Consider the following 25,664-nt stretch of genomic DNA (forward strand, 5'->3'; position numbering starts at 1 on the left):
AGCCATGCCCTGATAAAATGGTTCTTGTATTTATATATAATCTGTCTCTTAAATATTTTGCCTCAGAATTCTTTATGGGATAGATTCCTATCTGAATATTTCTCAAATAACTTTGTGTCCACCGCTGTTTTTATCATTGCTATCCTATACAAGGAGGTCCAGAACCTTATTTGAAAACCTGTTTATTTTGTCCATCCAATATAAAATCTGATTGAAGCAGGAAGAAAAGGGTTCAAAGAATGCATTTCAGATTTCTGTTGAAAATCTCTTATTTTCACCATTTTTTGAAGATGAAAGGTTTATCATTTTTCGATGTTTTAAGTCCTCTAAATTTGCTAATTCACAAAAAGAGCACTCTACTTTAAATATTTTCTTTAAATTGACTTTTGCCTTTTAAGAAATGTTTATATTGGGCAGGGATCTGGGGTAGAGATTTACTTCTATAAAAGTATCTTTATATCCATAATATATTTATCTGCTGAAAAAAAAACTACTGAAAGAAAAAAGAGTAGGAGGGTGTATTTCAAATTTATCACATATAAATTGTTATCTGAGCTTACAGGTGAGAGTTTTTGGAAAGTACAGTAACACTTCCCCACCCCTGATAAGTATCTGACCTGAATTATGATCAGGAAACGATTTAGGATTTCCTAGGAAATTGGTGACTGGAATGAAATAAGTCTTGAAATCACCCCTTCACGCTGTGTATATTCCTGAAACTTCTGAATATGGTATTATTTGTGATTCCCCTTGCCTCCCCCCCCCCCCAATGCCGTTCTTTAGTGCATCTGCCCTTTGACTTCCTGCTAGTGGCTGTAGTACTTCCTTCCTGCCGGAACGATCAAACAGCGCATCATCTCTTTTTTAGCAGACAAGCCTTCATCCAGATGTGGAAATAGAGACCCTAGATGTGAGTTTACCCAAGGGGGAATTGAGAATGGGTTGGAGGGAAGTGGAACAGCTGCTGCCACAGTTGTGTCGATTACATTTTCTATGATACCAAGCTGTAATTTCCTGAGTTCTTAAGAAAGCAGTGGAATTTCACAAACTGAAGCTTACAAAGTGAACTAGAGCTGGGAGGTAAGAAAGTGGAAACAACAGAGGAAATTATAATGCGACAGACCATAGAGCAGAATGAAGGGAAAGGGAAGTATGTCTTTTCCCCATGTGTTTCCCTACTTTCTCCCTTGATACTGTCTTTTTTTTCCTACCTTGATATCTCATATGCTTCCTTAATTCTCTTAATCTGGTCAGTTTGAAAGTTGGGACATGACAGGCTGTGTTAGTTAAAGGAGAGGTTAAAATAAACAAATGATCCCCTTTGAATTTTAGCCTGGGGGAGGGTGTTGCATGCTGCCCTTCCTGTATTATGATGCTTCCCAGTTCCCACTAACAAGCTCTCTTGCAATGTTGGTGATGGACCTCTAAGATTATAGCTCTCTTTACCTGATGCCAGAGCTCCAGTCAAGGGTTGAACAGGTGTTTTATAGTACGGCATGGTGTAGTAGAGTAACAGGGCTCTCTACTTCAGATGTCTCTGTCCCCCCTCCCCCTACCTTTTCTCCATTCCAAATACTGAGCTCTCCTTTTTGAATAGATTGCCTCTGCTGCTTTTAAAATTTTTCTCCCAAGTAAGGCTATCTGATCTTGCAGTTGCAAGATTGTGACTGCAATCTCTCCCACGACAGCCACAGAACTCTGCAAGACTGATTTTGCAGGCACCCAAATCCGGTGTTGGTTCAGTGCTACTGATGTGACTCATCTCTGTGTCCTCTGCTGTTCCATACTTTTTTAATGTTGAAATGAATAGGGAGGATTGAGATATTTTCGAAACAAATAAGAAGCTTTGGCTTATTCCCAATTTTTTTTAAAAAAACCATCTCTATATGGGATAGGCTTAGAATATCTGCAAGGCACAGTTATTATAGCATAACTCAATAATACATTCTAGTTTTTCTTTGGAAGCTGTTTCTTGATCTGGTTTGCCTATATCTGGCTGACATGCATCTTGCAAACCTCAAGGTCCTTTACCTGCCTTCCCTCTTTGCTTGCTCTTGTCTGTTTTCCTCAAGGTCGTATCCCAGATCCTCTACATCTTCTGCATCCTGTTCTCTTCCAGTTGTATTGACATGTAACTATGTGTGTAGTCCTCGACTTACAACCACAATTGAGCTCAACATTTCTGTTGTTAAGTGAAACATTTGTTAAGTGAGTTTTGCCCCATTTTACAACTTTTCTTAGCTTCATTGTTAAGTGAATTACTGCAGCTGTTCATGCAGTAATTCCATGTTTTAGTAACAGTTATTAAATGATCCTAGCTTCCCCATTGACTTTGCTTCTCAGAAGGTCGCAAAAGGGGATCCCATGATCCCTGGACACCACAACTATTATAAATATGAATCTGTTGTCAAGTGTCTGAATTTTGATAATGTGATCATGGGGATGCTACAATGTTCATAAATATGAAAAACGGTCATTGATCACCTTTTGCGACCTTCTGAGAAGCAAAGTCAATGGGGAGGCCAGATCCACTTGACATCCAGGTTACTATCTTATCAACTACAGTGACTCATTTAACAACTGTGGCAAATAAGGTTGTAAAATGGGGCAAAACTCACTTGACAAATATATCACTTAGCAACAGAAATGTTGGGCTCAATTATGGTCATGAATCGAGCACTACCTGTATAAACAATTTTGACCATTCATATCCGCATCTGACTTTTAACATGGGTTTATACAATGTAAGTTAAAGACCTTGCAGCTGCCTTTTCTCACCTTAGTAAAAGCAAGATTAAATATAATTTTAATGTGTGTTTTATGGTTCAGTAAATTGTGCAAAGTCAGCTTGGAAAATCTGCCCTGCTTACTGTGTGCTTGTCCCATCGTAATGCGGTAGCGGCCACTAGATCAGCTTCCCTACCCACCATCATGTGTTGTATTAGGGATCCAATTCCTAGAACTTTCAACCAGCCTACCCAGGGGAGCCAGTGGACTTCGTGCAATGGTGGGATTCAAGTAATTTAACAACCGGTTCTCTGCCCTAATAATTTCTTTCAACAACCACTTTGCCAAACTGCTCAGAAAGTTAACAACTGGTTCTCCCGAAGTGATGCAAACTGGCTGAATCCCACCATTGACTTCATGGTTAAAGAACATTTTCAACCTTGACAAGTTTAAAATACCTGGATTTCAATTCTCAGAATTCCTCAGCAAGCCACATTGGACTAAAGTATGAACCGCTCTCCTAATTCAAGTTTCTTTTCACCCTGAAAACTCCCATGGGCCAGTTGTAGAAAGTAATGGAAGAAAATATAGACATCATCTAGTCAAGGAATTTTAGATTTTTTTAAGCCATAAAAGCTGTTTAAAAAAACTAACTTTCTTTTATTTCTAACAATTTTGATTTTTGGTACTTTCAAAAAAATGCCTTAAATCTTGATTTCTTTACATTTTTTCTTTGTCCCTTCTCACAAATTTTTTCAAAGCTTTAACAAGTGTAGGCAAAATATCCAGGCAACTCTTGGGTTTCTTATTTGTATATTTTAATGATTAAGATATCAGCCAATTTCTTTTGTATGCCCAGTGTAATATCTTTTTCCATGTCATTCTTGTAGCCTGTGATTTTTTAAATTCACAATCAAATATTTTTCAATCGTGTCTGGTAAAACTTTTGCTTTTCTATAACATCTTTTAAACACAGTCCATCTATAGAGACAGAGATTCTTGGATCCATTCTTCAAAAATATGTCCAGCGTTAAAATACTTCATTTCATTCTGTATTTGTAAGTCAAGTTTCCCTTGTGGTGTTCTTTAATTGTATTCTTCAGATCCTTCTAGTTTCCTCTAATGTCCAATTTTAAGTCTTACCTTTTTTTAATAATTCAAAACATTTTTCCACTGCAACTATTCTTTATAATTAAATCCAAAATCTTATTTCAAATTTAATCAAACCCTTATTTGTGACTTTCTAAAATCAGAGTTTTAATCACTGTTTTATATGTGTGCCTGTGATTAAAGCTTTGGTTTATATACTGTTGTACCTTAATACTCAACTATTTGGAAATTTATCGAATTTGGTACATAATGCATTTTGATGCGACAATTTTGTCCTGATACTTATTGTTTGCTTGGTACTCAATGCACAAGTTGGAACTTGTCACTGTCAACTGCCTTGTGACTCATTATTCATTATTCCTTATGAGAAAAAATTGTTTGGTATCTTTGGGATGTATTTGTCAAGCAATTCCCAAAAGGGATTAGAAGAGAAAATATCCAAACCCAGTATCCTTTCAAAGGTGCTGACCACAGATTGAACAAGATGGCGACTCCCTTGTCTTCTGGAGCTCAAACACACTGGAGACTGCTGCCTTACGGTATCTGTGTGATGATTTCAAGTCCTCTCCTCCTTTGGAGAGGTTTCAAAGGATATACTTTTAATTCCACTGCAGTTGTTCACCTGGCTTTTCATGGAGCCGTCTTCTCCAGAAAATACTCCAGAAGTATTTTCTTTCCTCCTCAGATGTAAAACTTTACATTTGCCTTGAAATTCATCTTGTTGTTTGGCTATTCCTGCTCCCTTTGTGTCATTTGCAAATGCCATTCTAACTCCTCTTCAAGACATAAATAAATAACATTGAAGAGCAGAGCCCTAAACCAGAACCCTACTGTAAACCACTAAATGCTTCTCTTTGATTTCATGCAGAGCGATTGATATATAGTTGTTTGGCACATTTGTCCATTCACCTCTGTATCCATCTAGCATTAGCATTGTCATTTTCTCTATTAGAAGCCCATCGAAGTTTGTTGTCAAATGCTTTGCTAAAGCCAAGGTTCCTAGGTCCACTATATTCTTGTGTTCAATTATACTCATTCTATCAAAAAAACAGCAGACTGGTTTAATTTATCAGATAAACAATGCTGTTTCCTGCCAAGCGATGCACTCTTCTCCAAATTTTTGAAACTGCTTAATAATAAAATAACAGTCACTGTTTTTCAAGGCAGTTCTTTTCTATTGGGAGATGGTTACAAAAGAAAATGGAGGGGAGAATGCGCACTCACATGCGTGCGCGCGCGCACACACACATATACTTTCAACTCCTGGGTAAATGATTATATTGAAGTATAATTGTAAAGTTGTGGCGGAAGAATGAAGAAAAATTCTTGCCGGCAAAAAACTCCATGAAAATCCCTAGTCCTTGACATAGTTGTAGGGGCCCATCTACAAAGACATTTTTGAGGATTTTTGCTTTTTTAGTGATTATTGTATGCTTTGGTTCCTTCCATGAAATGTCAGTGGACTACATAAGATTATTTAGGTAGCTTCCCACCTTGGTGTATTAGAGTCTGAGAGCTACTTCACTACACACCAAAATGACTATATCCAATGGCCTAGAGGGAGAACTGGATCTGGGATGAAAATAATTATTTCTCAGCAAATTTCCCTGGAGGAGAATTCCTTAATGGGGCAACGCTTCATACTGGCAATTGTGATTATTAGCCACAATGCAGATCTGGACCTCAATATCTGTCATTTCATATTGAGAACCACTTTCAACATTTGTTTTTGCAATCACTCCGTTGTGGGGCTCTCCTCCATTTTAAATATATTTTCAAAGCAGCATCTCCTGATCTGTGGTGACTATTCCTTCAGAGATACATTCTATTGCAGAAAAATAATTTTTTACAATATTGTGCGGTTGGCTATGTTTCAGTTGGAAAACCACGGCCTCACTCACTCTCCCCTCTCGTTGCACCTGGTTATGTGGTCTCCCTATCTGCTGTAGATGTTGTGGGGAGCTCTATGATCTTTCAGTGATGGTGAAGTATTACCTTTTAAAGGCAGCCACTCCCACTCCTTCCCAATGTTGACTTCCTCCTGCGAAGATGAATCGCTGCAGAGCAACTTTGCATGTGCTCAAAGACCCATTTGCACTTTGCGCACAATGGCGAGGCCTATTACAGATTGGTGCAGCCTGACACTTCACAACTTCAAACAGCGTTCACCGTCTTTGGGATGCAGTCCCCGGAGCCTCTCCAAATCTTGCCTGTCAAATGTGCAGATGGCAGAAATTAAAGATAGTCCTTGACTTATGATCTTAATTGAGCCTGATAATTTGTGATGGTTGTAAAGTTGATTACATGACTAGACTCATTTTTACTACTTTTCTTGCAGCGATTGTTAAGCAAATGCCATGGTTGTTAAGTAAACTCATTGTTTGCTGTGGGACAGTTTTTGCTGGAAACCATAATTAAATGCCAGTTTCTGGCAAAAATGTTGTAAATTGTAGTCATGTGTCTGCAAGACACTGCAAACAGCCATAAATGGGGGGGGGGGGCTGATGTCACTTTGAAACCAGATCATAAGTCCCTTTGGGGGGGTTTCTGTCATAACTTTGAATGGACACTAGATGACTAGTTGAAAGTGAAGGACACCTAAATATATACCTTATATATTTATATCTTAAATATATAGCAATAAATCAGACTCATTGATTTCAATTTTATTTAATTGTAGTCATATTAAATTGTTGCTTTAATTGATTATTGTAAAGTGCATTTCTCCTTGCATTCCCCTTAGAAGTCATGGTCGGCCCAAACACTGCATGGTTTTAGATTTTAGCGCTGCTCTGAAGAAGATCATGTGCTTAGAAATACTTCCGTAAGACTGGCCCTTTGAAGGAAATTAAGGAAGTATCTGCACCATTTGCCTAAGAAACATGGGAAAAGAATAATTTATCCCAGCACTTTGAAAATTATTCCTTTCTCCCCTCAATTGATGCTTCTCCTGTCATTATGAACAATCAGCAGCCTGGAACTGATACTTAATAGGGTTATTCAGTGCTTCAGATTCAAAAGCAAAAAAAAAAAAGTTTTGAAATACATAGATTGCTCATGTAGCACTAAATCTCAAATCAACTGCATCTTCTCCTGAGATTGTGTGATTTTTCCACCGTAACTGCAATCCAGTCTTAGGAAAAGGTACATTTGGTTTAAGAAGTGGCAGACAGTTGTTATGTGGATGCTGGGTGGTGCTCTGAAGCCTTTTTTCATCTTTGAATCCAGAACACCACGCAGCTTGCTAGCTTCTTACTCATCTGCGACTCAGTGCCTTAATTATTACAGAATAATTATGGGATTTTAATTATTAAAATGTGAAGAGGCAGACTTTTCAAATTATCACTTATGTAAAAATTCTAGTTTATTTTTTGTTGAAAATTGGCCAGAGAGTTTTCCACATTTTGAGAGAAGTGTGATAATAATAGAATAAATCTTAATAGAATAATAAAATAAATCTTAACATAACCTTTTAAAAAAGCATTCCTCAAAGAAGCATTGTTCTTTTTCTTTTTTCTTCCCTTTCTCTTCATATGGTCCCATTAATTTTGCATTAGTATCACATTTGCTGAAGCCTGTATGTTCTCAAATATGTTAAGAACATATTCTGGACATTTTTTAAAAAATGCCCACCCTGCAATTAATTTGCACTAGATTTAATGAATTAATTTCTGCAACAATACATTGAATTATAAATTAACAAAAGCCAATGAATGAAGTATATGTGTCCCAGGATAATGATGTGAGATTGAATTTGGGTCGGTCACCAGGACCAGAAGTTTTGTCTTCTGAGCTTTCGCACTCATGTTGGAGCCCATCTTCAGGAAATTTCTCTCTGTGCTTTGAAACATTACCAGAACAGTCGAAAGCACGTATTCCAGTAGAGAGAAGTTCCCTGAAGATGGGCTCCAGCATAAATCTGAAAGTTCGGAATAGTAAATCTCTGATCCTGGTGACTGACCCAAATTCAATCTCAAAACAGGCCAAGTTTATCCCACATCTAAGCTCGTCTCCACAACAAACTAAATAAATAACTTAATCTTGCGTAGCTTCTCCTCCAGAAACACCACACCACTAATCAGAGCATATAAAACATTTGCTATACCAATACAGCTCGCCTGTCTGGAACCCATACCTCATTTCGGACATTAATACAATTGAGCGTGTCCAGAAATAATTTACAAGAAGAGTTCTCCACTCTGAATACAACAAAATACCTTATGCCGCCAGACTTGAAATCCTGGGTTTAGAAAATTTAGAACTCTGCCGCCTTTGACATGACCTGAGCTTAACTCATAGAATCACCTGTTACAATGTCCTTCCTGTTGAAGACTACTTCAGCTTCAATCATAACAATACACCAGCACACAATAGATTTAAGCTTAATCTGAACCGCTCCAATCTTGATTGCAGAAAATATGACTTCAGAAACAGAGTTGTTAATACCTGGAATGCACTACCAGACTCTGTGGTCTCTTCCCAAAATCCCCAAAGCTTTTACCAAAAACTATCTACTATTGACCTCACCCCATTCCTAAGAGGTCTGTAAGGGCATAAGAGCACAAGCGTGCCTACCCTTCCTGTCCTAATGTTCCCTTTGATTGTATACAATTTCATATAGTTATTACATACTTATGGTTATATATATGCTTACATATCATATAGTTATTTCATGTTTATGCTTAAATATAATGTTGTGACAAATAAAATAAAATAAATAAATAAATAAATAAAATAAAATGCTGTGTTGTATGAAGGCCATTACTAGGGCTTTTTCTAATCTGGTTACATCATGTGAATTCAGTCCATGTCATTCAGCTTCCTACCATCTTTCTCCTCTTTTTCATTTCTCCGACTATCATAAAGCAAGAGTATGAAAGGCACGTCATAAGTGCACATTTCCTCTCCTCCACTCTTACTGGCTGCTTGTGGACTTTCTACTTGTGGATGTGGCTTCTGGTTTTTCTAACAAATTTCCACCATTTTAGAATTGCCTTTCACCTGATCAAGCCAGTTTGATCTAGTTGTTAGGGCACCAGGTTAGAAATCAGAAGACAATGAGTTCCAGTCTTGATTTAGGCATGAAAGCTGACTGAGTGATTTTGGGCTAATCCCTCTCAACCCAACTGTCTCACAAGACTATTGTTGGGGAAAATAAGGAGAAATAATATTCTGTGTGTTCACCACCTTGAGTTATTAAAACAATAAAGGTGAGGAAGGGAAGGGAAGGGAAGGGAAGGGAAGGGAAGGGAAGGGAAGGAAGGAAGGAAGGAAGGAAGGAAGGAAGGAAGGAAGGAAGGAAGGAAGGAAGGAAGGAAGGAAGGAAGGTTTCTTCAGATAACCTATGCCGTATCTTCTATCCTTAGGCACCCTTCCTTTTTTTTATTCCTTTTGTTTTTTGTTTCTACTTAGTGTTAAAAACTCCAAATGCTCTCCAAACTAAATTCAGAATAAGGAATATTGCATAGACTATAGGAGAGAAAAATGTTTATATTTGCTTTATCATCTTACCTCTAATTTGGTTATTTTTCACAGGGCTGTTGATATGTTCCACTAGCCTGTTCAATGCTATATTTCACTCTGGGTTCTGCTGCCATCCCAAGTCTACAATCTCTACCGTCAGTTTGCAGGTGGCATGGATATCTTCCACACGGGTGATTTCTTCTGGATGTTGGCACTTGCGATCCCAATCCTGGTGGTTCTATTGGTACTGTGTACTGATTGCCGTGACCCTGATTTAGACAGTTAAGTCTTGCCCTCCCTTAAAAGTTTATTTTGGGGAATAGCCCCCGTTTCTTAAATCCTCTATAACAACTTCCATCTCAAGACAAATTGTAGGGATTTCCTAATCTCATTGGTGTATCTGTTTCTTTTTCTGAACAGCTCCTGCTATTGATGACTACCAATACAAGTGAGTCAATGACTATCTTATTTTGGGGCAAAATAAAGAATAGGAAACCAGAATTCAGGCAGATTTAGGAAGCAGAAGTAAAATGTGGTTTTAGGAACAACTTTTGTCCCTGGGGGAAAATACAGCTCTGTCTCCAAAATGTTCTCTTCTCTGCAACAAAGAATTATCCTACTTTTGTATGATCTTCCCTATCAAATATATACTCTAAATGTTTTGGGGTTACCCTGAACAAGGTAGCAATCTAAGAATCTAAAGACAGGCCATAACTGTCTAGTGCCGCACATTCTTTGAGTATTCCATTCAACTCTTGCCATCTCCCAATTTAAAACAGAGGTGAAGTAGCAGGTGATAGACAAGAAAGCTGCCTGTCACCTGAAAACATGGTGCCATATGAACCACAGCGTGTCTTTCATTTTTACTTCAGCACTTCCACAGCTAAAAAAGGTTTGAAGGTATATTGAGATGCCCTTGTGAGTGTTCCGAATTTTAAGAGCTTACAGCTTGGTTCAGCCTGTTTTAATTCTTATCTTGAAATACCTTACAGAATAAATAAACAGACACAGGCTTGGCCAATACTCAGGCTGACAAACTCAAAACTTGCTCTGTCACCCATTTTATCAAGCTGGATTATTGACAGTCTTCCCTCTGATAGGGAAGGTTATAAAGGTTATAAAATCCATACAAAGCAAAGTCAGTTAGTGACAAAAGCAAAATGTATTACCAAACACACAATATCTAAAGCATTTCAGTAATAATGTAACAGAGAAAACAGCAGCAGTGAAGAAAACCTGTGTCAAAATCGAATGCAGTTATGTCGGGAAAGATTCCAGAAAAGTACTTTATTATGACTGTTCTGAGAAGTGACTATTAAAAAAGGCTATCAACTGTTATGAATTGGCTCACCTATTATGCAAAGCCAAACTGTGGTTTGTTTAGTTTCACTTAGCATCTTGTGTGGACCCACTCATTATAATTGTTTATATTATAATTGTTTAGTGTGTTATGCAAACCCACTCAATATTTATTCAGGAATTCATATTAAGCAAGTATGGCTTAATTGTGAGTCACCCCTGTCATAATCTGATACATTCACACAACAGTATAGTAGATGAGACTATGAAATATTTGAGCTGCACTATTTGGTAGCATCTCTATGGAGATGCATGGGTAAATGACTTGTTAAAGATATTTATTATATAGAAATAAATCAGTATGGGAGAATTGTATTTGTCTCTCTGTCCATTGTCATTGCTTTTTATTTTTTAAAAAAACATTAGCAGCATTCTGTAATATGATATTTGTATACCTTAAAGTGATACAGCAGTCTGGAACAGTCCTTGAACCTATTCTTTTGGATGAGCTGCTGCTATGAATGTATAGCTTGATTCAAAGTGTACTACAATACTCCCTGAGTATTGCAATACACTTTGCAATATAGAATATTTTGCATTTGCTCCCTGAGTGTTTTTTTTCTTCATTGCACAATACTTGGAATGAATCAGAATTATGTGAAATATGTTGTGGCTATATTTTGGCTTACAACGGGTGTCCTGTAATTCTTATCATAGGCAACTGCAAAATATGGCTCTAATTCCTGTTTCAAACCAAAGTACTGGTATTCTGACAATATTCCTTTCAGCAATGATGTTTTGTTCCAGGACAGACTTGAGTTGCTTTGTCTTGATAAAAAAAAGAACAAATCAGTTATAATTTAATATTCTTTCAAGGGCATTCAATGCGGATTTTCTGTTATAACTAGTAATTTTTTTAAAAAAAGTTCTCAGAATTTGCAAGTCTTCAATGAACAAGCTTAAATGGGTCATGAAGAAGAGTTTTTGATAATCAGAGAGGAAAACTGACAGCAGTGTTAAATAGGAAGATTAAAATATAAATTTAAGCAATTTACATTTCCAACTTGCTTATCTTAGCAGCATAAGACTACCCGTGGAAATATTTACCGTTCCTGTCCTATTGTTCTCTTTATTATATCTAATTAATATAGCTATGCATATCCTTTACATATGGTTTTCGCGGGTGTTTGTATGTAGGTCTTTGGTTATTCGGTTTTTCTCCCGCGTAAAATTGGAAGTGTCTTGGCGACGTTTCGACGAAGTCTCATTCGTCATCTTCAGGCTTCAGCTTTGTGCTTCTGGGAGCAATGTGTGATCGCAGCTGTTTCTTCCTTTTAACTGCTAGTGGGGGTTTGAACTGATTGGGTGGGAGCTTGGCTGTGCTCTGATTGGATGGGGGGGGGTTGTGCTCTGATTGGCTGGGGGTGTGTCCTGTGTTGGTGGGGGCTTGTTTGTGCTCAGTTTAGTCTGTGTTGCAGGGGGATTTGAGCTGGTGAGCTGCATAGCTGTTGTTTGGCTTTGTGGTCGTGCTACATCTTCATAGTGGGTGTTGGTCTGCTGCATGTATGGATTGGAGGGGTTTGAAATGGCTAATGTTGCAGCTGCGGTCTGGCTTCTGGTCCTTGGTCGTGCTTCATGATCAGTGTGGGTTTGGGTCTGCTTTCTGGGTGGATGTGCGGTGGTGACATCCTGTGAGGACCTCGTGAGTGTGGGTCTGGTGTCATTCCTCGTGTTAGGGACTCGTTTGTCAATAAGGGCAGGTTTCTTGATACCAATAAGGGCCATTTCTTTGAAATGGCCAATGTTGCAGCTGCGGTCTGGCTTCTGGTCCTTAAATGTTGAAATGGCAACATTGGCCATTTCAAACCCCTCCAATCCATACATGCAGCAGACTGACACCCACTGGGAAGATGTGGCACGACCGCGAACACGAAGCCGGACAACAGCTGTGCAGCTCACCAGCTCAAATCCCCCTGCAGCTCAGACTAATCTGAGTACAACCAAGCCCCCACCCAAAGAGGACACACCCCCATCCAATCAGAGCACCAAAAAAACCCCATCCAATCAGAGCACAGCCAAGCTCCCACCCAATCAGTTCAAACCCCCACTAGCAGTTAAAAAGGAAGAAACAGCTGCAGTCACACATTGCTCCCAGAAGCACGAAGCTGAAGCCTGAAGATGACGAATGAGACTTCGTCGAAACGTCGCCAAGACACTTCCAATTTTACGCGGGAGAAAACCCGAATAACCAAAGATCTACATATATATATATATATATATATATATATATATATATATTTGTTTTCTGAGGTTTTCACGGGTGTTTGTATATAGGTCTTTGGTTGTTCGGGTTTTCTCCCGTGTAAAATTGGAAGTGTCTTTGCTCCCAGAAGCACGAAGCTGAAGCCTGAAGATGACGAATGAGACTTCGTCGAAACGTCGCCAAGACACTTCCAATTTTACACGGGAGAAAACCCGAACAACCAAAGACCTATATATATATATATATATATATATATATATATATATATGTTGTTTTTTTTACTATGACAATGTTTATGTATACTGTTGTGACAAAATTAAATTTAAAAAAAAGAGAGAGGCTGGATTCACATATCAAACTGAAGCATGACATGACTACATCTCACATTGGCTGGGTTCACACCACATCCAGCTATTAATCAAGGTTTATAAGTTGCAATGGTTGGATTCACAGAGTGTATGATAGTTGGGATTGAATATCTGTTTTTATTTTTTGTGTATTATTTTTATGTTAACTGCTCAGTTATTCTGGGAAACTAATCATACAAATAGATAATTGGATAAAGCAAAAAGAAAGGAAAACCACACCATATTCAGCTTAGCATGATATATAGATTAAGAGTGGCATCAAATGAGAAGAGCTGTAGCTCAGTGAAATAGTGTGGATGCTCTCCATATAGACGAAGCCAGATTTATTCTTTGGCTCCTCTGGATATTTGTGGGAAGTGCTTCTATTTTAAAGCTTTCACAAGCAGAAGCAGCAGCATTGCCAACTCAACCAAAGGTGTCAGGTTTGCAAAGGCTTGCATAGATGTCATGGAGTGATGAGCAAATCACTCAATGCAGTCTAAAATAGCTTGAAAAAGATTCTCATGATGACTGCTGAGTAAGAAAGTTGAAAAATGATAAATGCATCTTTCAGACTTATGTTCTTTAGAAAATAGACTCTGAATGGTTTATTATTGTCACAGGCCATCCACTAATATTCATTCCCAGACTTTCAGAGTGTTGAGGCGTCCTCCCTGTAAGTAGATCTCAGTTTTGCCATATTTCAAAACTAATCTGTTTAAGAGAGTTTCAACATTACCTCTTCATTGCCTTTGTTGTTGTTTTTTGAAGCTTATAGTTTAAAATTTGGGGAAATGGATCCTCGATTTCAGGATTCAGTAGCCCTGCTACTATACTCTCAGCTTTACCATTCTTTTGAGAGTTTGAACTCTCAGTTTTACCATTCTCAAGCCATGCTGCCTTCCATTAATAGTTTTCAGTGTAAGATGCCACCTATATCATGAAAGTGGCATTTGATGCTGAAGGCTATAACTTACTAACATAGTATAGTATTTGAAAGGGTTGAAGGTGTTTGAACCTGGTTTTAACTTGGACAATCTGTTCCTCAGAAGTTCAAGCCAACATTTAATATTACATTGTGTGGTTCATCTGTTCATGTGTTTTCTTTTAGCACGCGGGGTTATGTATATTTATACAAACCCGTTTGTGCTTATCACAGGAAATGTTTTTCTTAAAAAAAAGACTGGCTTAGATCTAAGATGGACTTAGATTTGTAATGTCAGGGATCAATATTTGGTGGGTTCCAAGTATAGCTTTAAGTCTGGATCTTGTAGCCAGTCCTACCATTGGGTGAATTGTGTCATGCAAAATGAGATAGCTAGCTGAGGCCATTTTCAGCTGGAAGAGAAGGTAACAAATTGTTAACTACTAGTTTACCATTAGTGCTCTGGCTCTTTGGGGGATGGCCTGAGATCATGTCTCAGGCCATCCCCCAAACATTGCCCTAAACCAAGAATGGTCGGAGAAAAATATTTCTATTGTTCTCTATCAGTGTATGCAGTTAAATATTATTGTTTTTATCTCGTTAGAAAAATATCTATTAACAACAGAAAGATGAAAGAAATAGTGTTAGTTGATATGTTGAAGAAAAAGCTGAGTTCTTGGTAACATTTGTAAATAAGCCCATAGTCTTAAAATTTGAAAGCGCCCTTGTTTCAGTTTAACTCCTAATTTTCCCCAGAAGAAAACAATTGGGCAGGTACAGCAAACTTGAACGAATGAATGGTGACACACAACACTCTCTTATATGTGTAGCTTTTAAAAGTGTGATTTAAACTTGGCTAGCCAGCCATTCGCTCATGCTGGTTGTTGCTTTGAGCCACAGAAAATAAAACAGGAACCTAGGTTCTGCCCAGTATTATCTGAGATTGTTTCTCTCTCCCCCAACCCCTGTCTCTGTTGCAGCGCCACCTTGGTCTGCCATCCAGTCCCAGCCAGATTTGCAGAGGTGAGCTGCTTTCCTTCCCACTGTTCTCTCTATGTTACATCTGCTTAGGATGAAGGATGCTGGGGGGTAAAGGGCAGCAGCAGCAAAACACTAAACTGTACAGCTTTGTATCTTTAGTCACTTGCTAGATGCCCTCCTAAACTACTTAGCTTCACTTAGCTGCATTGTAGAAAGCTGTCCTGCCTCTGAACTGCAATTCGATTGTTAATGTGAGCGAATTTTTATTTAATGAAAGGAGACTATCCATCTGATTTGCTTTAGATAGCAAATGCTTTTCTTTTATGTACACTGAGAGTATATGCACCAAGACAAATTCCTTGTGCGTCCAATCACACTTGGCCAATAAAATTCTATTCTATTCTATTCTATTCTATTCTATTCTCTATTCTATTCTATTCTTTGTCACTTTGCTGTTTCTTATTCCTCTAAGTCCCTCCCTACCTACTTTTCCATGGGGAAACAGTAATATAGGCTTAAGGCTTCCTGTAGGCAGAATGGCCATCTTGCCATGGCCAACTTGCCGCAGCATCTTTTTGCAGCCAACTTGCCATGGGAAAACTTGCTGCAGCCAATTTGCCGCAGGACACATCACTGTGGGACAATTTCATGTGGGATAACACAATAAATGTTATCTGCCATTGTTTCTTTAACATAATTTCCATTGACAAAAATGGAAATAATGTAGAAGAAGCAGTGGAGGATAACATCCTGTTGAATTATCACATATGGATTGTCCCATGATGAGTAGTCCCACAATGAGATGGCCATCGCAATATGGCCACACACCGGGGTGCCCGCAACGAGATGGCCATGGCAAGATGGCCATGCCAGGTTGGTCGCAACAAGATGGCCATGGCAAGATAGCCGTGACAAGACGGCCTTGATGAGTTGGCTGTGGTGAGTTGTCCTAGACCCTCCTATGGACTACATCTGCTATCTTGCCAGAATAGTGAGGGATTGTCCTATTAGGAAATGTTGATGGGTTCCATGTATAAAGTTGGGTGTACTGGTGTGAGGGTTTGTAGGTGGGAATTCTTGGGGAACTGGATGGGAAATTTATATAAGCTTTATATTGAAAGTGAAGAGGCTAGCTCAGGAATGGGAATCATGTCCCAATACCTTTTCTTGTCATCAAAGATTCTGCTTTGAATTCGAGTAGCAAACCCCTACATTATGGAAGTGTGAGGAATTTTCTTCTTTAAAAAATATATAGTAGATGTACAACACTTAAGAGTTTTAAATAACTTTCTTCACAGTTAACAGCAAAAAAAAAAAGCGCCACATTTTCTCTTTACCTCCCACTCTTATTTACTAAGAGATTCTTGGCAGATAAAAGAAATGGCTAAAAATAAAAAAGTTAAGAAAATAAAGGACGTCTCATTCCTGTGTTAGATCATGTTCTTCAGGTATTTTCACATGTGTTAATCACTTTCTTCCTCCTCCGGTTTGCAGCACAGGCTCTGCATACAGCTTTTGTACTCAGGCACCTGCATTCATCAAAATTGAGGATAATGGTAAGTTGTAAAATCTCGTATATTTATGTGTGCATTTACACAATATAATTGAGCTTCCATATGCGTAGAAGAAAATGGGAGACTACACATGTAGCTACTCTAGGACTATAAACCCTGTTGGAATAAACAGCCTTTTGAAAAAAAATTGTGAAACAGATACAAGGATCTGCAGAAACAAATACAAGGATACAGGTCAGAATGTACCTTTGAGAATCTGCTGTAAGGCATTCTGACTATCTATTCTCCCTTACAAACAAATATTGTCTCTTTTCAGAAAGTGTTCCCAGTTATGAAAATGAAGGTAAGTAGCAGCATAATACGGTAGCTATTCCTTTTCTCTTCCCCTTCCCACAATCTTTGCCTAGGACATGCAGCGTGCCTCACTTTTCTTGAATCTTTTTGATCTGGACTTGTGTGCAGTGCACAAGGCCGTTCTCTATATTCTGGGAGCTTCTTCATAGACTTAGTGGGGTTGTGTTTTCAAAGTGAGAAGTGAGGGTAGAACTCATTTATATCTAAAGAAGAGCATCTAATCTTTTTGGACTTTGTCTTCCCAGAATTACCTTGCCCCACTGATGATGATGAAAATTATATTCCTGGATACATGTAAGTTTTTAGGAAGGATAGGAGTCAGGGGAAAAGTTTGTTTCAGTCAATATAGTGCTACTTTTAGGCTCCAAATCATTTAGTCTTCTATCATTTCCAGTTTGTGCAGAGAATAGCCAGGGAATGTAACTACAGTTATAAGTCCCCAACTTCACAACAGTTCATTTAGTCAGCATTTGAAGTTACAACAGCACTGAAAAAAGTGACCATGACTATTTTTCACACTTATAACTGTTGTAGCGTCCACATGGTCGTGTGATCAAAATTCAGATGCTTTGCAATTGATTCATATTTATGATAGTTGCAGTGTCCTCATGTGATCTCCTTTTGTAAGGTTAGCTAATAAGCAAAGTCAATAGGAAAGCCAGATTCACTTAACAACTATGTTGAGTTCACTTAACAACTATGTTGCTAACTTAACTGCAGTGATTCACCTAACAACTGTGGCAAGGAAGATCATAAAATGGGGCAAAACTCACTTAAAAACAGAAATGTCGGGCTCAATTTTGATTGTAAATTGAGGACTACCTGTATAGTATTGTAGTTGTATTGTGATGGTTCTCCTTCTTTGAAGTCCTCTCCCTGACCTGGAAGGTATTACATGCATTGTATGTTTTAGGCATCTGGGTGAAGAAATGACTCATACTTTGTGTGAAACCTATTTGTTTCCACCTTCCCATTCTTCCCTATGTGTGTATTTGTATTTGTGTGTGTGCATTTGTGTGTATGTGTGTGTGCGTGCACGCACATGTAATTCTGAAATGTAATATACAGTTGTTTCCTTCGTCTGCATCTGAACAGTTTAGATGTTTTACAACATAGAGGCTAAAAATATTGTTAATATAAGAATATAATCTAGAAGTTTTATTAAAAATTGTGGATCGTAGATATGTGGGATGAGCTAGAAATGAGCTAGAAAGTATGAACTAGAAATTTATAGAATTCCTTGGTTCCACACTTGGGAGTTCTGGATATATATATATTTTTTTCTTGCCCTGAATGAATTTCCTTCATTCAGGGCAGGGTAACCCATTTAATAACTATTTCCTAACAATTTAAGAGAGGTAATACAAAAAGGACAGAATGAGCAGTAGAAATAGAGACCAATCCCAATTTATAACTGCTAATGAAGGCAGTTGTGGGCAAGAACTAGCAATATTGATCCACTTGTTCATTCTGCTCTTACTGGGTCTTACTTGCCTTCAGAGAGGTGTTGCCTGATGTTCCAATCACAGAACAGAGGAACAAAGATCGTGCCTCGTCTGGTAGGTTTTATTTTATTTATTTATTTATTTATTTTGTCACAACAGTATATATAAACATAAGCATGAAAGTAACTATATAATAATATATAAGCATATATATAAGTATGTAATAACTATATTAATTGGATATAATGAAAGGAAACAATAGGACAGGAACGGTAGGCACGTTTGTGCTCTTATGCAGACCTCTTAGAAATGGGGTGAGGTCAACTAGGAGGATTCTTTTTGTCCCTCCTTGTCATAGCCTCTTTAGTGTTGTTGGATTAAGTTGCCTTTCTTTGCCTTTGGGTTTCTCATGCTGCTCTCACATAGTTTCTTGATTTGCATGGCATTAGATTTGGAAAGAGAGGAAACTCCAAACCCAGCAAGATTTAAGAAGAACTAAGGGAGAAAAAAGGAAGGGAACCCCTTAGAAGAAAAGGAAGTTGAAGAACAAAACAGTCTTCCCAAGCATGCATATATTCTTTCCATGTTGTATGATGATGGTTTTTTTAAAATAGTCACACGCATTCCCCATAGTCACGTGATCGTATTTTGGATGCTTGGCACCCAGCTTATCTCTACAGTCCTTTACAGTGTGCTGTTATCATAAGACTGATTTTGATGGGTCTTTTTTAGTTTAGTTTAGTTTAGCTTATTTAGATTTTTATACCGCCCTTCTCCGAAAGGACTCAGGGCAGTTCACAGCCATAGTAAAAACAATACAATGTACATAGTAAAAACAATTATAAAAATCTTATTAAACATCAGGCCAGATTAAAACTATTAAGAACATAAAAACCCCAAATTAAATCAGAATATTAAAACTGCTAAAAATTTATTTAAAAATTTCTATGCCAGTCCTGCGCGAATAAATAGGTAGGTCTTCAACTCGCAGCGAAAGGTCCGAAGGTCAGGTATTTTTTGCTTGTTTTCCAATATTTACTTCCCATTTCCAAAAAAAAAAAAAAAAACCACTACTGGGTAAATAGCTTTGCTTTGCAAAAAAAATATCATGAGATTGGGCATAAATTGCACTACTTGATGTGTTTAAAACTTTGGTTTTCTGAAAAAAGATAATTTGTTTCGTAATTACTATATTAATTCAATATTTTAATTGTCAACAATTCTGAGCAATATGTATTGCTTTAGCCCTTTTAAACATGCTTTCTTTCATCTAATTTTTTTTCCTGTAGAATCCATAATGGACCAATATGAAAATGTGCCTGAGTCTCAACGGCATTCACTTGGTAAGTGGAAGACATGGACAGATAGGAGGGGCAGGACTAGCAAGAAAAAAACGCAATGGTGGAGTTGAGTTTAGAAGATGGTCTGGTTGACACATAGTGGAACAAAGCAAGTTATAATGGTGTTCTCATCTATGACTGAGCAAATAATACTAGCCTATAGCTTTAAAAATTCTTCTACAAGACTCCTTTTTCCAGATATATTGGAAGGGTATTTTGTTTTTATTTTAATTATGAAAAATTTTAAAACCTCACAGTAGCTGAAGCCTTCAGGTATTTTATAACAAAACATATTAAAATATTTATTTTGAAAAAAACCATGGAATAAATATAATCATTTATAAATAAAATGCAAAATGAATACACCATACAAGGTAGGCAACAAAAAGGCACTCATCTGGAGTAAAAAAAAATAATACAAAATTTAAAAACCAATAAAAAACTTCGGAAATTCAACCTTTGCCTGATGCCAAAATGATGCGAATATCATCCCAATTGGACTTCTTTAGAACAGAATTCCATATATGGGATACCACTATAAAAAAACCTTTCTCACTGTAAACATTAATGAACAAGAACAAAGGAAAATAAGACCCATGTTACATTTCCAAGGATTCATTCATTTATATATAAAAATGCACATTTTGAAATATTATTATGGTGAATCTCACAGAAATCTCATAGAAATATCAATTTAAATAGCGATATAGTGAATTTCATAGGGAAAGCAGTTCCTAATTTTTGCCCTACCATCTGCCTCCCAGGTCTTTTGAATTATAATTACCATAATTTCTACGCACTAAACTGTGAATTTATTATTGGCTGAACCTAGCCAGTAGTGGTTTATTAAATAATCCACAATTGAAATAAACCCTGATTCAGTCTGAATGTGTGATCCCAGTCACTACTGGAAAAGTATTTTTGTGTGCCTCCTGATCAATTCCTGTTTTATTTTGGTTCCCCACCCAAGCCTTTCTAACTAATCACATAGGTGTAAGGCAGTAGCAGCTACTAAAAGGGAAAAGAAAGTAAAATATTATCAAATGGGCCATAGCTATTTTGCCTGCAAGATTTATTCTAGCTTTTTCCGCAATGGTTAGGACTTACACTGGGGAAGGCTGTTGTCCTCTACTGACATTGATATGGGATTTAATGTCACCCTTTTTCATTTTTCCTTTCTCCTGCAAAGGTGAATATGTGAACGTACTAGAGCCGGAACCGATCATACTAGATCCTTGTTTTGGTGAGTGAGGGAAGCTGAGAGGATGGGCAAGGGAAGATTATTATTCTCAGCAGTGCATTCAATTCCTTTGGCCTATCGGTAAAAACCCAGCCTTTTTAGCTCCAAAATTGCATGCCATACTGAAGGGTGGGTTGGAGAGGATGTCTTATTCTTATCCTGGCAAATGTACAGTATCTGTAAATGAACCTTCACCTCTAAGCTTTCAAAACAACTATGGGCACTAGAGAAGGAAAATAAAAGTCCTTCCTTATTTGTCAGTTCCCTTTTGAGTTAAACTGCAGCTGCTACTGATTTTTGGGATGGCTATACTTCCACAGCCATAATAGTAGAGTTTTCTCAGAGCCTTCTATGCTAGAGTCAACTCTATGACCATCAGGCGCTACCCTGTTTCCCCCCAAAATAAGACATCCCCTGATAATACTTATGCTCATATATATGCTTATATATTATATATTATATTATATTATATATGTGGATATTACCTGGGCTGAGTTCGATCCTGTGACTCCTGACAACATGGACAGGCTGTTGGGTAGGCTGAATTCCACCACATGTTTATTGGACCCGTGTCCCTCCTGGTTGGTACTAGCCACACGGGCGGTTACACGAGTCCTGGGAGTTACCAACGCTTCCTTGTTGGGGGGTACCTTCCCCACCGCCTTGAAAGAGGCGGTGGTGAGACCCCACCTCAAGAAGCCCTCCCTGGACCCACCTGTATTGGCGAACTATCGCCCAGTCTCCAACCTTCGCTTTTTGGCAAAGGTTGTTGAGAGTGTGGTGGCATATCAGCTTCCCCAATACCTGGAGGAAACTGTCTATCTAGACCTGTTCCAGTCCGGCTTCAGACCTGGATACAGCACTGAGATGACTTTGGTCGCATTGGTGGATGACCTCTGGAGGGCTCGGGACAGGGGATGTTCCTCTGTCCTGGTGCTTTTAGATCTCTTGGCAGCTTTTGATACCATCGACCATGGTATCCTGCTGCGGCGGTTGGAGGGATTGGGGGTGGGGGGCACCATTTATCGGTGGTTCTCCTCCTATCTCTCTGACCGTTTGCAGACGGTGTTGGCAGGGGGGCAGAGATCGACTTCAAGGTACCTCACTTGTGGGGTGCCACAGGGGTCGGTTCTCTTGCCTCTCCTGTTCAACATCTACATGAAGCCGCTGGGTGAGGTTATCCGTGGTTTCGGGGTGGAATACCATCTGTACACTGATGATACTCAGCTTTACATTTCCACCCAACGAAGCCGTTGAGGTGATGGTTTGGTATCTTGAAGCCGTGCGGGTCTGGATGGGGAGGAACAGGCTCCAGCTCAACCCCTCCAAGACAGAGTGGCTGTGGGTTCTGGCATCCCGGTACAGTCAGCTTACGCCATCGCTGACTATTGGGGGTGAAGTATTGGCCCCCAGGGGGAGGGTGCGCAACTTGGGCATTCTCCTGGACGATCAGCTGTCCTTAGAAGAACATTTGACGGCCATCGCCAGGGGAGCATTTTATCAGGTTCGCCTGATTTGCCAGTTGCGCCCATTCCTTGACCGGGACTCCTTACGCACGGTCACTCACGCCCTCGTTACTTCCTGCCTGGACTATTGCAATGCTCTCTACATGGGGCTCCCCTTGAAGAGCACCAGGAGGCTCCAGCTAGTCCAGAATGCGGCTGTGCGGGTGATAGAGGGAGCACCGCGTTGCTCCCATATAACATTTATCCTGCGTGGCCTGCACTGGCTGCCGGTAGCCTTCCGGGTGCAATTCAAGGTGTTAGTGACCACCTTTAAAGCGCTCCATGGCTTATGACCAGGATATCTACGAGACCGCCTTCTGCCACCAATAGCCTCCCAATGACCTGTGCGCTCCCACAGAGTGGGCCTTCTCAGGGTGCTGTCGACCAAACAATGTCAGTTGGCGGCCCCCAGGGGGAGAGCCTTCTCTGTGGCAGCACCGGCCCTTTGGAATGAGTTGCCTCCGGGGCTACGCCAACTCCCAGACCTCCAGACCTTCAAACATGAACTGAAGACTTTATATTTCATTGTGCGGGACTAGCCTAAGTGTGTTTTAATTGTAATTTTAAAGGGGTTTTATGTCGGTCTATGACCGTTTTAGTTGATTTGGCCCACTAAATATTTGTTTTTAATTCTTTTTAAATTTGTTATTTATATTCTCTGTTTTAATATGGCTGTAAACCGCCCTGAGTCCTTCGGGAGAAGGGCAATATAGAAATTAAATTATAAATAAATAAATAAATAAATATATGCTTATATATTATATAGTTGTTACATGTCAATGCTTATATATACTGTACTATGTACTGTTATGACAAATAAATAAATAAAAATAAATAAATAAATAAAAGGGAAGCTTTAGGAAAACAATATAAGAAAAAAATATAATAAGCCCAATAAGGCCAAGCGCTTATTTCAGGGTTCAAAAAAGTATAAGACAGGGAAACACAGTATATAAATGGGCTTTTTGTTGTTTGCAACAGTAAGTCAGGAGGAAGTGATAAGTCACTGTGACAGGCAGAAGCAAATGACCTGGAAGGCCACTTGTGGTCTTGGACAAGGAGTTATTGACTTCTGGTTTAGTGTCTCATTAAACAGTTATCCCCCAAGAGCTATTACAAATATATGCATAGACACGTACACACTTTTAACATGCTTCATTGTTTCTCATGTTCCGGCAGTTGGCACTAGTGATCGAGAAAGTGAAGATGATGTTCCAGACTATGAGAATGTCTGTTTTGGACTTTGAGGTATCTAGACCCCAGGAAGGGGATTGAAGTAAATAAGACTTGAAATGTGATAGCAGATAATGGTTTGCATTAATCCCAGAATTGCCTTTGTTGTGGCAACATCAAAGCAATTTGGCTGATCTTGAAAAAGCTAATCATGATTGGACTTGGTAAACACCATCCCAGAATTGTGGTCATCAGAAAAATACCTTGGAAGTCACCAAGAAAATACTGTGGATGTGTCTGAATAGTTAACATAAATTGAGCTAAGCAAGAGTATTATTTTTTAAACTAAGCAGCCTAGAGTTGCCCCAGATAGTAATCTGGGCAGTATATAAATTTAATAATTAATTAATTAATACATTTCTACTATATTTGTAATAATGAGGGAAGTACTACACTACTGAATATGAATAAACTGCTCAGTGGAGGTGCTTGGGATATTACTAGGTTATGCATGTTGGCCTCTGGGTTTTAAAAAGTAAACTAAAAATGACTGTAATTTCTAAAATTTGGTCATTCTTTTAAAGCCCGTGATGGTGTCTGTTGCTGAAAAGGCTGCAAATCCTGCTGTATCAAGTCTAAAGTATCGTTTCCTTTTTTTCTTCCCCCTAGGTTGAAAGGAGGATTTCAAAGGATCAGTTTTGCATTGGTGGATCTATTCATCTTTGGGAAGGATGGATCACCACGCAGGACACCTTCTCCTGAACAACTTCCAATTTTGCCATATCCTATTTTTTTTCTCCCTTGCACTTTGGATGACACATCCTGAGAATTCCTCCCAATTATCAGTAGCAGTATTTCGATGGACTTTTCCCAAAGCAATTCAATGTTGCTTTTAAGTTTGGTTGACTAATAAAGAACCAAGAATTTCACCATCATTTCTATTTGAGAGATAATTGATCAAGGGCATGGAGAGAAGTCTGTCTCTAATCTAATCTATTAGTCTATTAGATGGCAACAAGTTGATCAATGTGATCAACTGAGTAAATGAGTCTTGGTGACTAAGTAATGCAACAAAATGAGCCCTAAACATTAGTTCCATTAAAAATGTATTGTGTGCCATTTTTTTTCTCAGAGAGACAGTAGTGTTATTATGTAGATGTGACAACATTGAGACATACAATGTATTATAATGTTTGCTTTATTTGTAAATTTGCAAATTAGCTGCACCCTCTGGATAATAGTCTATATAGCCCAGTAATTGTGTACTGGGCAGGACGTACCATACAGTTAAACATCAATTTTCATATCTTTGCAACCTTCAATAATTGAATCTTTTTCCAGACAATGGAATTATTGAAAGGAGAATTATATATAGTTGGATTTCGGTAAAGTTGTGTATTCCTGAGCTATGATCCCCTTTCAACAGCAGATCTGGAAAATTTAGCTAATTTGATCTAGGGTTTGCATAAAGTGCAAGATGAAGCTAAAAAAAAGTATGTCTCTGAGAGATTAGGTCAATATAATAAACTGTAATATACTCCATATCTTTGGCATAGCATATTATATAAATGCAACAATTATGTTGTATTAATCCAGTAAGTAAGCCAATCACTTATTTTGTATGTCACCATCACATATTATTCAGTAGTGCTCCCCGGGCTGATGAGATCTTATGAAGTGGCCCATTGGGAACTCCCATATATATTTTTGGGAGTTCCATATTTAGCAGTTCTTCTCTTGCTCTCTCAAATTATGTCTCAACTCTTTCTTCCATTCCAGCACTCTTGCTGCTTTTTTCCCCTTTCCCTTTCATGAGGTAATGACTCTGGCATCTATTTTTCTCCTCCCCCTTAATTCCCTGACTTGTTTGGCTAATGAAGAGGGTTAGAGCAGGAACGATGCCTCTTTTATGACTCGTGGACCAACTCCCAGAATTCCTGAGTCAGCCATGCTGGTTCAGGAATTCTGGGAGTTGAAG

The 25,664-nt window shown here is 38.5% G+C and overlaps 1 protein-coding gene across 3 annotated transcripts; it reads left to right on the plus strand.

The window, feature by feature from the left end:
• Positions 1-842: 842 nt before the first annotated feature.
• Positions 843-24,610, plus strand: LOC131198607 (uncharacterized). 3 transcript variants are annotated; one of them, XM_058183426.1, is made up of 13 exons: positions 843-910; positions 9,373-9,581; positions 9,721-9,748; positions 13,833-13,885; positions 15,115-15,157; positions 16,610-16,671; positions 16,946-16,972; positions 17,229-17,277; positions 18,484-18,542; positions 19,718-19,771; positions 20,958-21,011; positions 23,693-23,761; positions 24,356-24,610. In XM_058183426.1, the coding sequence occupies exons 2-12, from the start codon at positions 9,473-9,475 to the stop codon at positions 23,758-23,760; spliced, it is 606 nt and encodes a 201-aa protein (XP_058039409.1). In that variant the 5' UTR covers positions 843-910; positions 9,373-9,472; the 3' UTR covers position 23,761; positions 24,356-24,610. The 3 variants fall into 3 exon arrangements, with proteins under 3 accessions (XP_058039409.1, XP_058039410.1, XP_058039411.1); XM_058183427.1 differs by lacking the exon at positions 843-910 and adding an exon at positions 947-1,080; XM_058183428.1 differs by lacking the exons at positions 843-910; positions 13,833-13,885 and having other exon boundaries at positions 9,442-9,581.
• Positions 24,611-25,664: the final 1,054 nt, after the last annotated feature.

This window comes from Ahaetulla prasina, chromosome 4, assembly GCF_028640845.1.
Source record: "Ahaetulla prasina isolate Xishuangbanna chromosome 4, ASM2864084v1, whole genome shotgun sequence".
NCBI classification, from domain to species: Eukaryota; Metazoa; Chordata; class Lepidosauria; order Squamata; family Colubridae; genus Ahaetulla; species Ahaetulla prasina.